Here is a 15,370-nt window from a genome sequence, read left to right as displayed (position 1 = left end):
GGACTGCCAAGCATCAGATGTGTCAGACTGCACACATTGTGGTACACAGAGATAGCATTCACCAGCCAGGACTTGAGCAGGCCCTTCAATGTCCTCTGACACTCATCCACAGCTAACAGTGTTGAGAAGGTGGTCATTAATCCACTGATTACAGAGACACAATAGGAACAAAGCTGTCAGAGATGCAGACAGCACCAGAAAGGGCCGCAGCACAAAGCAGGTGAAAGCAGGGAAGCTCTGCTGCAGAGCAGTGTGATAACAGCTCTTAGGTTCCTTCAGATACCCCCATCTGGCAACAAAAAAAAAAAAAAACAAGTGAGGAAATGCATCCAACCTATTTGTGATGACACCATTATTCTTCCAGGGATCAAGAAGCTCAAAGCAATTCACAGCCACCCTGATGAGGGGAGGGAGTGAGACACTCCGGGTGTTAGATTGGCTGATTCCACAACTGCCTTTGGAGATGAAAGCTATGGGGTCCTGGAGGTGAAGGAAAGGGATTATTAAAATGGCCTCTTTCAGTCTGTAAGATAGGTTCCTTTAGGATGTAATCTGTGTTTGTGCTTGAGGAAACACCAGGAAATTCTTTTAAGACAGCGTAAAATGGTTTAACTTCATGGAGGAGCAAATTGGCTGCTGTGGTTCTGCCAACCAGCTTTCAGCATCCACACCACAGCTGCCTGAAGGGAAATTTCTCCTGGGGAAGCTGTGAGCTCTTCAAACAACACAGCGGGCACATGGCCAACAGGTACAGCTCTGCTGCAGGGCTTGGGCTGTGCAGCACAAAGTCTGCTTGGAGCAGCCATCATCTCACATGTGAGTGGAATCTTCCTTTATCTGGAACTCAGTTTTGTTATTTCACACATCAATAGCAAATGAACCTAGTGTTCAACAGCAAGTATGGCAGAAATGCACCGGTTTCTCTGTTAACTACAGGAAAGAGAGCTGGAAATGCCAAGTTTCACCTCTGGCACTCATTTCTGCAATGGTTTTAAGCAAAATGAAATAATCTCTCTGGCCATCACCTGCTGCATGAAAAAAGCAAAGCACAGAGATACCATGCAGTTGCATTCTAGCTGCCCAAGGGCCATCCCTAGAAAACTACCAGTGCCTGCTCACTGCTCTCAGGGAGCACTCTGCTGACATGCTGTGATGAGATTATTGTTTGTGTCAGGCTGCATGCAGACAAGACACTTTGTATTCAGAGGCAGTCATCCTCAACCACGTGCTACTCAGCTCTGCATGTCACTATTGCAGGAGGATGCCAGAAATAATGCTGGTGTCTTAAGCTTGTGCTTTTTTGGTACATGAATGTAAAAAGTCTTCCTGGTTCATACAGTCGGGATTAGGAAGGTCATTCTTACAGAGGACAACCCCGTAACATCTGCCCCCACCTGCTTCAGCCGAATGGGATCCCCTGCCACCCAGCAGGTCGGGTTAGAACAGGGCCCCATGGGACCTGGCCTCGAATGCTTCCAGGGATGGAGCACCCACAGTGCTGGGCAGCCTATACCAGGCCTCACCACCCTCCAAGTGAAGGATTTCTTTCTGACTTCTCACCTAAGCCTCTCTTAGTTTAAAACTGCCTCCCCCTTGTCCTGTTCACAACCCAGAGGAAAGAACCAGCAGCTCTGCTGTCTGGCTGCTCGGCAGCAGGGTAGGCAGCAGCCCTGCCAGCTCTAGGCCTCCAGCCATGTGACACAGCTGTAAGGCCGGTCTTGCTGAAAGCCCCGTGTAATTCAAGGGAGAAGTGGCTTAGCTGAGATGCCTCGAACATTTCAGAGGTCTCAGGCTCTAAACAAGAAACCTGAAACACATTCCCGACATCTCACTTCTCTGATATTCTTCCTCATTACACAACATGTTGGGAAATCACCCAGATCTGCCTATAGTCTGTCACTCACCATCATTAGTTAGAGAGGGAGGAAACTGCAGTCAATTTCATATTGCTTTTTCTCCTTCTCCCACGTTTGTGTTCTTTCTATAAACATCTTCAGAGACAGCATGGTTTTCCCAGGAGGGGAGAACATCAGCCAGCAAAACCGAACAGAAAGGAGGCAGGAGGCAAACTATGCGCCTGGCCTTGCTCAGAGTTTGGGGCACTGCCAGCAAAGAAAGTAGACTGGATTCTGCCTTAGCAGGGAGCCACCCAAAGGAAAGAAGAAAACATTGGTTAAAACTGAGAGTGAAAAGTCTACAAAAATAAAAAGGATGGCATTGTGCTGGAGCCAGTTTTAGAGATTAAATGGAATTGGATACCAGGCCCAGAGCTCAGGATTACTCAACTTTAACCCACTGACTTCTGAATTAGATAACATTTTACCTGTCTCACCTACCCACAGAATCAGGTTTTGTGTGTTTACACAACTTCAACATATTCAGTATATTATCTATATGTAAAGAAGCCACAGAAAGCCTTCATAGTTTCTCCGTATTTTCTCATTTTCACAGGGCTGGGGATCACTGCTTAATGTTACTGTGCTTTATATGGGAACTGTATGGGTCTGCTGCTGCCTCAGCACCTCCAACTGCATTTTGGGACAAGAGAAAGGAAGCAGACGTTGCTATAAGGAGCAAGTTACTGCTGTATATGAACAAACACTTCCAGGCAACAATCAAGCCTTAGAAAAGTAAAAGCTACTTACAGTAAAACGATGCAGGGGGAATGGAAGGCTCACAGAGCTCAAGACTCATTGAGCACACTGCAGTCCTGTCAGCAGACCCAAGTTTAACAGGCCCAGAGGATGTAAAACCCAAGTCAAGAACAATAACTCTCTTCATGTCAAAGCCTGGTGACGAGATTTCTTCTGACAGCTCCTGTTTCATGCTTCCAGTGAGCTCACTGGCTTTCCGCACAGCCACACGAGCAGAAGCCTGACCTCTCCTATTCACCCGCAAGTTGGCTGCATGCAGAAGTGGCACTAATTCCAGCTGGCACATGGGCTTGGCTAAGGCCCTTCCTTCCTGTCAGCAACAGGGGAGGGCTGGGACTGCGTGTAGAGGAAAGGCATAGAAACAAGCAGCAACCCATGGACTTCTGCAGCAGGCTGCCTGGTTTGCAGCCTTTCACTGACCCTCTGCAGTCACACCAATGTTTAGGCAAAAATACTCAGAGCTAAGAGCAAAATGATGAATGCGTCTCCCCAGAAGCACCAACCATACATAAGCAGCAGCCTGCTCTTGATCCCACGAGAACTTGAGAAATAAAGTATTATAAAAGCTGCGCTGGAGAAGACTAGAAATAGTCTTTTCTCCCATCTCTTGTCTCTCTGTTTACAAGGATAAGTAGATTTTAACTTCAGCACAAAGACCAGCATCACAAACATCTTTTCCATTGAACAGCCTACAATTAGATGAGCTGCTTTCTATATATGGACTGCAGAGCTTCAGCACAGCTACAAAAACACTGGAGCCCCTAATCTGCTTTTGGAAAAGAAACACATGGGAAGCAACACTGTGAGAGTTTATGGCTGAACACTGACAAACCCATATGATTCACGAGATAAGACTGGTTTGGATTTGAAGGCAGGTGGGAATTCTAAGAGCCAGCTGTCAGGAACAGCTACACAAACATTTGTAGCAAGGATTTGCAACGTAGCCACAACAGTAACTTTCCACATGAAACAAGTAACCAGAATTGTAACACACAGAGAAGCGGCTGACAGCCCTCAGCCCTGCTACTGCCTCGTTGGAAGGGTCCAACCTTGAGAAGCAGGCAAGCGGGCAGTGAAAGCAGAATATGGGAAACTAAACTAAAGGACTTTTCACGTTCTTCTCAGTTTTCTGCACTGATGGTTGGCAAGGGAAGTGTTTGTGCAGCATAAAAGAGCCCAACTTAGAAGTGCTCATGACCTCCAGGATATGCAAAAAAAATCAGTGGAGTTTAGATGAGGTTTTTTGTTAGTTCCTCCTTGAAAACACATCCCAGTTTGCTGATCTGAGTTACAGCAGTTACACAACACTAGGATCACACCTGCCTCCTACAAAGCCAACATGCATGTACAGCAAAAGAAGGAATGACCTTCCCAGGGAAAGCTGTTCACCCACCCAAAACATTTTCTGTTGTTAAGCAGTTCCATAAATGAGCTTAGTTTTTAATCAAGTGCTCAGCAAACACCCTTAAGCTCACATATTTACTCCGAATATACAATCTGTCACACTCTTCCATAAAAGTCTACAAAAACTTACGTTTCGACATTTTCAGACCCAAAAGCTGGGTTAAGTCTGAAACTGGTACCCTGTACATTTGACATCCTCTTCTCTAAGTGTCTTTATCTTTTGGCCAAGCCTAGAGAGCATTTATTTAAGCTCAAGTCACTCCACACCACTGTAAGTTTATTACAACACTTCATGCTCCTCAGGAGACCAGAGTAACCCAAGAATGCCTGGAGCTCAGACAGGCAGAGGATCAGAAAATAATCGCACAATGAGCAAGAGGCCTTTACGATGAAACAGCTTTCAGAAGCAGTGTACGAAAGCAGCTGGCCAGAAGCAGGCATCAACTGTTCCAGCTCACAATACAGGAAATGAAGTAGTGTTTGTATCACAAGACAGAAGAGCGGCAATGGAAGGAATTCAAGTGGGAAACATTTCGTTTGAAAGCACAGAGTAAATGCAAAGCATTATTTAACAGAGAGAAAAAAGACCAGAAGGACTCAGAAACAGGATTTAAGCAATGTGGTCTCTGGCTGCAGCTGTAATGAACACAAAATACATTCAGGAATATTTATGTTTCTGTAGGCAGTTTTCAAGTGATTGCCGTGGTGCTCATTTCAACCACTCCCCCCAGACTCCAGCAGCTCTGCTGCACACACAGACTCTTGCCAAGACTTCTGTTGGAGAAAGTATCAAGGAAGAGTTAAGAGAAAGACAAGCCAGATGACAGAGCAAGAATGCTTTTTTCAGTGGTAGTACCTCAAACGAAAGTGAAAACACTACTCAACTTCTGCAGATTTTAGAGGAAAGAAACCTATCTATAAAGTCTTAATGTAGGCTGATTCATTCCAACAGACAGGAATCTGATCAGGTGTGAATCTTCCACATGCTCAAGTTAGTATCTTAGAATAAGGAAAGCTCAAAATGTTTAGGCACACGTGAACTAGTTCACAACAGAATGCTCAGGTACAAAAACACTGAAGGCAGCACACTCATTTAGTGCAGTACAGATAATGCAGAAATCAAACCCAAAGCTGCCACAAGCACTTTAAATCAAAGGCAAACACTTCAAACAAGAAGCAAAAAACCGTATTCCAAACATTATATTCAAAATTTATTTTTAAATAAAGGAAAAACAATGACTTTAAATAAACATGGTATATTCTACATACATGTAGAACAACACAACTTTACATTAGCCATTTTTTAACTTCCTAAGTTCTGCTGTAGCATCTTCAGCATTTGACAGTATTGGTTTCAATTTCAATCAGCCAGACAATACCCCAAACAAAACTATTTGCTTAAGTGAAGCTTCAGCTTTCTTGACCAAAGATGGTTCTGCTAATACAAAAGCACCCAGTTAAACAATTATCCCCACTTAACATCTTGTAAATGAAGTCTTTTCAGCCTTTTTTTTTTTTTTTTTTGGTTTTCTGTTCCATTGCCTGCATAGAAATCAGCATAAAGCTAAGTCACAAGCTACGCTTCACTTCAGCAGTGCAATGAATGGCATTAAACTTCATGAAACAAAGATATAAACGTTGTCAGCAAATTCAATCATGTAAAAACTCTTAAAAACAATGTTTTCGTGGGTCACAACTAGACTAGTTTTCAGTGTGCAGCTCTCCTCAGGAAAAACTTTTTCCTGATTCACATGAAAAGAATGAAGCACGCAATCAAAAGCCTTTGTTCATACAGAAATGCCCATTAAAAAGTTCCATGTTATCATAAGGCAAAAGAAACATTAAGGTGGATGAAGCATTTTGGCCCAGAGTATGTTTTACATGTACATAGACATGACACTGGTGTGTAGCATATGACAGCAAAAGGATTGGCTCAGTAAGGTAAGTGTCCGTTTTTATAAATACATATCATTATTGCTAATATGCTACACGTAATTCAACTTTTAAAGCTGCTTTGTAGGCCTGAGCCTTGTAATCAGCAGCTCACATTCATGGTGACAATACTCTATTCCATCTGAAGTAAAGCAGTATAAATACAATTATGAATACAAAAGGCTTATGCAACATCCCTCTCTAGCTTTGCTGTCTTTTTGTCGTTGTTGTTTTTTGCTTGCTTTTTTTAATTAAAGATGTTCAAAGAAAACAAGTCCAGTTCACCACAAATTGGAAAGTCTCACAATAAGGTTGGAAACCAAGCTACAGGGATACAGGGACAGAATCAGAGAACATGGCATGCATTACAATCTAGTCCTTTTAGTCATACCACTGGAATATAAAAGTCCAATTTAAAGGCTAGACTAACAGTAGAAGGCAAAAAGCCAAGAGTAGACTTAGTTTGATGTTTAAATTAAGATTACAATTTTAGTAACAGCAAACTCACCCAGACCTTTAATATATTCACAATATTTACTGCAATTGAATACTTAATTTTGACTACTGTGGATACATATGTTCACTTTAAAAAGATATTAAATACCTGCATCATGAAATTACATTCTTAATATGTTGTTTTAAGAAAATAGCTTGTGTGAAATGTTTCTGAAATGTATTTCTGCTCCCTTCTGTCCTTTAGTGAGTCCCACACACACACACACACCCTACCACTCCCAGTCAAAGCACTCACACACACACACAGAAAAAGCCACAACACCCCATAAAAAGGATGGAAACAATGAAGGGGGCCAGCTAGGCTAGTTACAGCACAGTGCTTAACAAGGTTCAAGACAGAACCAGATTAGAGTTGGCCAAAAGATGCTCACAATACATGACAGACCAGTAATGCCTTTCAGCTCGTCCCATCAAACTCAGTCCACTTTTGGTTCATTGCAACAACTAAAGTATTTCATATATACATATAAACACAGGACTCCAGCTTTATTTTAGTTTGTTTTTGCTAAGCGTTTTTACTTTCCATTCATTTTGTTCTGCAGCAACTACAAGAGGTAGGCATAAAGCATTTAAGCTTCTTTCCCAAGGTCCTGTTACTAGCTCAATTTAGTGGGATATGATAGAAATCAAACGTACTTTTTCTGTGACTTTACTAGGTACAGCCTTGGGCAATCCAGCTGGACAATATCTATGTGACCACTGGCTTTGCTAGGCCAGCAGACCATGGAGTAAGAAGCCATTCATATCCAGAAGGATACTTTCTTTTAAAAAAAAAAAAAAGTTTACTGCAGAGTATTCATGTAGCAGATATGTATCAGAACCAATTCTCTCCATTTCTATTTGTACACAGGAGCAAAATACCATTTGGCCAAGACTACAGATGTATTTTCACAGATATGCAAGTGCCATGCAAAAAATAAATTAAAGAACAGATACCAAAACATACAAGTAATAAAACTACTGAAGGTAGATTTTCTTAAAAGTACTTTTATAAACAATTTATAATACTTTCGATCCCCCTTTCTCTTTTTGACAGTCACAGTTACGAAGCTGTGGCTATACATCAAGGATTTCTTCTGCAGTACCTCCACAACGTAACCTGTAGCGTCCTGTCCTCCAGCTAATAGTGGGGTCCCACAAAGCAGACAGGAAAATGTAAATTGTCATGGATTCTCTGATGAACCAAGCGACCGCATAATCAAGTTTAGAAAAACATAAAGCACCACCCTAGGAATACAAAAACAAATATTTAAGCATACTAACTATTCCAAATGAGTTTTGAAGTAATTTCTATTACAGATAAATCTATTCTAACGCTTAACATACACTTTGACATTATCAAAAGCATATCCTATTTTTTAGAAGCTAAGAAGTTTGTCCTCCTTCAAGATACGATTACCCATGTTAAACACGAGATATTTGGCAGAATGACCCAAAAGGTTCAAAAAGTGACCTGTATGCAATGCAAAAGACGGAGAGTCACAATTTCAATTTACAGTTCCTTTTGAAGCTTTGTAAAATTGTGTTGAAAGCAGGCAATAGGTTTATACCACAGACCCCAGAACAACAGCACCTAGAGAGTATGCCACTACACATTCTCAAGGGAGTGAAATTAGAAGAACCAAGCTTTTGGCTTATTGAATAGGAAAAAGATCTAAAAACATTTACAGACAGCCCTTCTGAATTGCCTGTTCCTTTGGGATTTACCAGCTATATACAGAGCTACAAACTGAAGAGGCTTCAGAAGAGGAAGAACAGGTTCAAAGTTCTTCTACTGCACCATGTACATATCATGCAGCAATTACAGCAATCAGAGAAATGACTGTCAAACTAGTGTTCTACTCAATCTGTAGAACTAGACTTTCCTTCTAGGAATTCTTAAAACTACAACAAGAATGTTTTTCAGCATGATGAGAATTCATTCATAGTTTGTATGCACAAATAACTGTGGATCAGATTTAGATGGAACACGGTCACAGTAGACATAGTAGCCTGAAGAACTACAGCATCAGAAAAGCAACTGTTTTTCTGATTTGTGCTATTTCAGTATTAAAAGTTTTACTGAAAACTCCCTTCTTTCAGTGATAAGGAAGTCTCATTTTATTTTTAAAATTAGACTATATCCAGTATCAAAATACAGAAGAAATATGTTTAAGTGTACATAAAACGTACATATAAGCTTCATGATACAAAAGACAGAAGAAAATTAAAGATTAAAAGCTAACTAAAATTCCAGAGCTGCTGTTCTTCTACTTTTTAATAAAGCCCAGAGTTCTGGACATGCCTAAAAGCAGAGAAGACCAGAAACACAAATGCAAAAATGTGAAAGGGAGACAGAAGTCAACTTGCAGAGGTTAGTTAGAGGTAAGTACACAAAGAAAATAAGATCACAACTAAGCACACCTTTCATGTTACTCTAAGTAAAGTTAGCAGGTGGGCAGAGGTAACAGGATTTGACCTAGCACTTCCTTGATGATATCAAGAGAAGTATCTTGTCATTATAATCACATTTATCAATTTGTTCTTTCATAATCTCTGAGAAGAAAGGTGACATACCTGAACACCTCTTAGTTGAATGTAGTCAAATATAAACCAGGCCAAGCAGTGACACATAAAAAATACCATTATATCCCATCTGAACACATGGTGAGCTGCCCAACCAATAACCAGACTGGCAACGAAGCACTCTGAGATTGGCTCACATATTATTGTGGCAGGTAACATATTAATTCGCAGTTTGGCCCATCTAGGAAAAAAACAATACAGTTCAGACTACTTGTAATTTCTTACAACCTCTTCCCCAAACTCACCAGGTGATGAGCCATCATTCATGTTTAATTTACACTTCCAAAATAAACATGGGAAAAAAAAAAAAAAAAGTCAGCCTTTTAAAAGCACTATGTAAAGCACTGAAAAGGTAACCAGTTTATTTTTTGTTGCTGTTGGGTTTTTTCTTCTTAGGTTTTTAGTCTTAAAAAAAACAAACCAAACTACTCATGCATGTGTCTTGCTTTCCTGGAAAGTCAGCAACTTTAGTCATGCAACGAAACTATAGCATTCCTCACATCATCATCAAATTAGTTTGGGAAAAGGATTCACTCCATTTTCAGATTAACCACAACAGAAGCAGGTGGCATCAGTGGAAAGGAGAGGAAGCAAGAATTAAAGTTTTACCTGATCATTCTGGATTGAAACTGAGAAATTGAATATGAACCAGAGTTTTGCATTGCAACTTGTGTGGCCATTGCGAATTTCCACCCTCTGAAAAATAAATGTGTATTATGAAAAACGTGCAAATAAGAAACACAAAGAACAGTTAAAGAACAAACATTTTAAGAATTCTATTAAACTTCGATATTTTCTTTAGTATATATGCCGTATTATTACAATGCATAAGAGCAAAAAAATTAAATATGTTTCTATCAAATCTCTTGCTTGGAGGACAGTAAATGTCTTAAACAATTAAATTTCTCTGAAACATTTTTTCTAAAGCAGCTGATGTGGACTTGAGCATATCTCTCCAAGAGCTGACAGAACAAAGCATATGCCATAACTTGGTACATACACATGACGTTGACCTGACTGCCTACACATACAGCATGTAACACATTAAAACAGTTACAAACTGTATTTCAAACAAAATCCTGCTTCAGTGATCTTACCGGTCAGCTATAGCTTTGGCCATAAAATAATCTTCAGCAATATACTGTGCAAAAGCTATCAATCCCCCTGCTTGGTCCAAGACATCCTTCCTCATCAAGCATGACATTCCTGTTACACACTTAAAGCCAGTTAAATTGGCTGAAATATATGACCTTGGATGTGAAGTTCCAAAATAAACCTGAAAAAACAAGATAATGCTTTTAAGCTCTACACGTAGCTAGGCCATTACTACTGACAATTCTCTCCTTTGTACATATATGAAGGAAAAAGAATTCTAAACATAGCCAGTAATGATCTGATATTTGGAAAGTCCTTCACTGTCCAAGTAAGAAGTCTAACTTAACACTAAACCTGAGAAATACAATAGACGTGGACTCTTTTTCTATGGATTTAAGACACAGCTTAAATTTTTATATTGAACTGCCATATTTTGTTCAATACTGAATTTCTAATTTAGGCTGTTCTCAGGTAACACATACTAAAACTCAAACTACTAATCACTCAAATAATATATTATTCACTTACAGCTAACAGACAGTGTCTCATTCCTCTTGCAGCTTCATAGAAGCTTACTACACAGCAGTACAGAAGCACAGAATTTTTGTTTAATGCAATGACAAGATGAAATAGCCAAATAGACACTTCAGACTAAAAAAGCTGCATTTTTAAAAGATCCAGTATAAAGTCAGCAGTTTCCTACAAAAAGATAGCTGAGGCTGAGTTCTAGCATCTTAGTGCTATTCATCCTATTGACGGTCTCACTAACACATCAGCTTATTCAACAAAGGCATGGCGACCTTGTGGTACACTGGAACTAGAAGCAAACAGCTCTTCCAGGAGCACAGAAGCAGCAATTAGAATGCTACTTGCAAGTAGCAATAATAAGAGTTGTGCATTACAGCTTCTTGCTCTCTTCTTTTAAAAAAAAATCAATTTAGACTTTCTGCTCCAAAAAAAAAAAAAATTCACTCAGGATACCCTCACTTTACTGAATTTCTCCACACATTTTTCTCTCATATTCTATTATTAGAATAGGACCAAAATGCCTTATCTATGGAGCTATTAAATTATTTGCCTCAATACACAAGGAACAGACAAAACTCAGCTTCCTCATTCTACTGAGAAGAACATACTGAGAATGGAGTGGGAAGAATAGGATAGATAACATTAAGTAATAAGAAGATGGTGGACAAGAATCAACTCTTCACCTTCTCTTTCTCAACAAACATTAGGAGACAAATAGCCCTATGGAAGAGCAAGGTTCAGGGTTAGGAAGGCAGTGGTGCTTGTAACATAGTTCTATGGAACTTCCTGATACAGTCAGATAAGATGGTGGAGATTTACACTGATTCAGTTAAAAAAAAAAAAAAAAAGAAAAAATGAAGTAAAAGCTCATGTAAGAAAAGACTACTTCTTGAACAGGGTGCATCTCAGCTGAAAATACTGGAAAGCTAATAGAGTATTAAGGGAAAACAGAACATATACCTTGCTCAGGTCCTGTTCCCAAAGGTTCTGCTTATAACCTCTGGAAATAAGACACTACTGTGAGTAGGACTTTTCTCTAACTCACAGTCATTTTTGTTTTAAAGTTAAAGGTTAAAGTTTAGTTAAAGAGAGTTCATAGACTTTTTACTAGTTATTAAAGCCCCAGTATTTATTAAAATAAAATCCTATATTTTCATACTGTGCTCTGTATAGCAAACAAGATTTGAATCAATGTCTGGAGCATTAATTTACAAGCTATTCTAGACAGTCCAAAGCATAACTGCTGCTAAAAGTAAATGAAACCTCCCTTCACTCAGAAGCAGAAGAGGCACTACACAACTTTTAGTCAGCAGTGTATTAACTACATGTATGCACATATATATATATACATATGCACACACACTGCACTGACCTGTTCCAGGGTGGCAGCAAATCCCTGTCTGTCAGCAACATAGGGAAGACCATGGACCAATCCTACTTTCTCAGTCATTTGGTTGGCCATATCTGTCAGAGTGTCTGGTGTAACTAAGCAAGAAAAGAGAAAATGACAGTTCATTACGCAATCCCATCATTAGCAGAAGGCTACTATAAAACAATATTGTGACTTTAATGTTATTATCAAGAGCAGGTACAGCTTAGTGCATGCCACTCTGGGGCAAGGAACTGTCAGTAATAACTTAATCATTATTACTATTTCATGATCAGCAAATAAAATAAGAACAGTATTTTCAAAAATAAGATCAACATCCTTAGAGGTTTATAATTTTTATTCTGTGAAAAGACTTCTTCATTTCTATTTCTGCTCTCAGTTAAAATAATCTTCTACAACTGCTAACCTACATGGAGAAGGGCAATAAGACACATTACAGTACACACCTACCTCTGATTCCACTATCACAAATCCATATTAGATCATATTTGGCAACTTCATATCCAGGCATTAGGTTGTTAATCTTGGGGTTGATGCCAACCTTCTTACCACCTTTAAGGAAAAGAAAAAAAAAAAAAAAGAAGCAAGCATCATACTCAAAATGCATGGGGACTTTTTTGTGGTTTTTGTTCATTTAATTTTTGAAGTTTGGGGGGGAGGGGTTTTTTGTTTTGTTATTTTTGTTTTTAGCTGGAAAAACAGTATGTGTTTACCTTTCAATTCTAAAGGTCCATGAAAAGGAAATCCTTATGAAAAGGATTTAAATTTTACACATTCTTTCATTTCTGTGTTTTGTATTTTACCACAAATAGGGAGAGAATTAAAAAGCAAAATCATTCAATTGCTTCCTCAAAAAGGCAGGTTAGTAACTGAGGGTAGAATTACAAATCTTTTTACTACATTCTATAAAGTAAATACTGTCTACTGCTTTTTCTTAAGAGTCCTGGTTATGATTGTTACACTCTAGGATAACCTTAGCAAAAGGGGAAGAGGAGCAGAATACAGCAATACAACTTTTTGCTCCTAACAGATAGGATTATGTTTATTTCATGTCATCTAGTCCTGATTATCTTTTCCTACCCCTTTCCTCCTTCAATACAAACAAGTTGTAATAAATAGACTTACAGTCTCTAAGTTAATGAAAACAGATCATTTTAACACCTCAAACTCAAATACAGCTAGAACTTCCTGCATATTTAGTATAGCACAGAGACAAGATTCAAACTGTTGAATTCCAGACTTAGTAGAAAAAGGGCTGGGGTGCATAAGTTGAATAATTATTTTTCCTATGGTTTGTTGTTCTTGTTTGCTTTTAAAATGAGGTCACAAATCATGAATACAAACTTACTTCTATACTCTGCTGAAACACAGGATTAACTCACAGATCCCAAACTGGTAGAACAAGACAACTGTGTGTTTCAGAACACTATTAAAGAGCTGAAAGCCCAATAAGTTTTTATAAGTTGAAGTTCCACTCTGGAGACACACTGCTTACCTATAAACAACCTAGCATCAACATTTGGGTATTTGCCAAGGAGCTTTTTGCATACATCAATAGCTGGATCATCGTGATCTTGTACACAGAGCAGTACTTCATACTAGCAGGAAAGAAAAAGAAAAACATGCATACATTTAATACCAATACAGCCTGGGGAATAAAGCTTCATAGCATACCAAACTGAACAAAATGAAAATCACTGCTATAGAATTAAAAATAAAAGGGGACTGTTTTACAGCTAAATAACACCTCCTGCACCAGCAAGTACTTGCAAAAAAGAAACCAATTCCACACCACTGTAAACTATTGTAGCAAGGAATGTTCATTTTCCTGCTTTGGGGGTGTCTTCTACTAGGCACAAAATAGAACATTAAGGCACAAAAAAGCTAAAGTTTCTGCTCCTGTTTCCATTCCACCCTAACCCTAACATTTCTTCCATTTTTGTTCACATATGAATCTGAAGTTCATAATCTATAAAATTATAGTATATTAAACATTAAAGAAAGGTGCTACAAGCTGCAAAAGTGTTCACTTCCATGACAGAACATAACCCACAGTACTTTTAAGATTACAGATCTCACCTTTCAGTCAAAATGTATCAGCTTCCAAAGTACTGGGTGCCAGAACTACGCTGGAATTTGGTCATTACCAACAGTCTGTAATACTCTGAATACTCATGGTAAAACAAACAACAGACTTATAAATGAAACTGACACAAGCCAGATTCTTCTCATCTCTTTAACAGAACTCCAGATCATGTTAACAGAAACTACTGCACACCTGACTGCAGCTTCCATTTCTTCACTTTGTGGATACATAATGCAGAACACAGAAGGATGACTGCCCTTTGAAACCAATAAGGGTACACTTCATCGTACAATAAAGCTAAGCACAGGAACATACATCATAAGGTACAAATTCCCCCTCTACAGAATAAGGGTTAGAAAACCTAGGAAGAAGCAAGAAACCGTACCTGTTTCAGCAGTCAACCTGCATATCTACTAAATGAGCTAAAAACACTGAGTGAATTTAACAGCATTTTAAGAATCACATATAAGCTAATGTCTTCAGACTGTTTTTCAAGTTTTGAAAGAGGCATTTGCTTCTTCATTAGTAATGGACTCCCCTAAATACTTCTTTCTTGACATAGCCTTCTCTCCCTGATCAAACTGTGAAGTGTCACAAGTCAATTGCACACCAGTTCTAAGAATACAATTCAGAAAATGTAAATTCCTGATCAAAATACCTCAAAGTCATCCATACAGGCAAAAAGTTAAACAGCCAGCTTCATTAGAAATGATTCTGCTTAATCCCATTAGATACAGGAATTAAAAGTAAAAATCTGCAGTTAGTGAGCCAAACAGTTACTCCATTCTCCATCACACTGCAGCAGCACCTAGCTGAACTTCATTTTCCAGAAACTGCACAAGAAAAAATTATTCTTAATTTCAAAAGCTGTCTGCCTATAAGTTCAATGATGATCACCTCCAGTGTTCTTTATGAGGAACAAGAAATACCATCCAGTACTGTATGAAATAAGTTGAATAAACACATTATTTCAAGGGGAGAGAAAAGGCACCATGATCGAAACCCAGCAAGTGCAAGTTGATTCGGAATACTGCGGAAACTTAATAACCTCTAAATTGTACTTCTAGGAATTCCTCTAACACTACAGACTACAAAACAAAAGCAGCTATGTCTCTAAGTCTAAGCATAAAGCTAATTAACCCGAAAAGCAGTGTTTGATTCCAATCATTTTTACTAGCTAAGAGGATGGAATTTAAGTAG

The 15,370-nt window shown here is 38.8% G+C and overlaps 1 protein-coding gene across 1 annotated transcript in view; it reads right to left on the bottom strand.

Annotated features, from left to right (window-relative positions):
• Positions 1-5,244: 5,244 nt before the first annotated feature.
• Positions 5,245-15,370, bottom strand: part of UGCG (UDP-glucose ceramide glucosyltransferase) — a 28,117-nt gene continuing 17,991 nt past the window's right edge. Inside the window, exons 3-9 of the mRNA XM_072360336.1 lie at positions 13,580-13,682; positions 12,535-12,636; positions 12,067-12,179; positions 10,169-10,347; positions 9,681-9,767; positions 9,063-9,252; positions 5,245-7,733 (exon numbers count right to left, since the gene is read on the bottom strand). Coding sequence (XP_072216437.1) covers positions 7,563-7,733; positions 9,063-9,252; positions 9,681-9,767; positions 10,169-10,347; positions 12,067-12,179; positions 12,535-12,636; positions 13,580-13,682 — 945 coding nt within the window. The 3' untranslated portion in view covers positions 5,245-7,562. The remainder of the gene's footprint in view (positions 7,734-9,062; positions 9,253-9,680; positions 9,768-10,168; positions 10,348-12,066; positions 12,180-12,534; positions 12,637-13,579; positions 13,683-15,370) is intronic.

The sequence above is a fragment of the Excalfactoria chinensis genome, chromosome Z (assembly GCF_039878825.1).
Source record: "Excalfactoria chinensis isolate bCotChi1 chromosome Z, bCotChi1.hap2, whole genome shotgun sequence".
Taxonomy (NCBI): domain Eukaryota; kingdom Metazoa; phylum Chordata; class Aves; order Galliformes; family Phasianidae; genus Excalfactoria; species Excalfactoria chinensis.
Note: the sequence above shows the minus strand (reverse complement) of the source record. Positions and strands in the feature narration are given on the sequence as shown.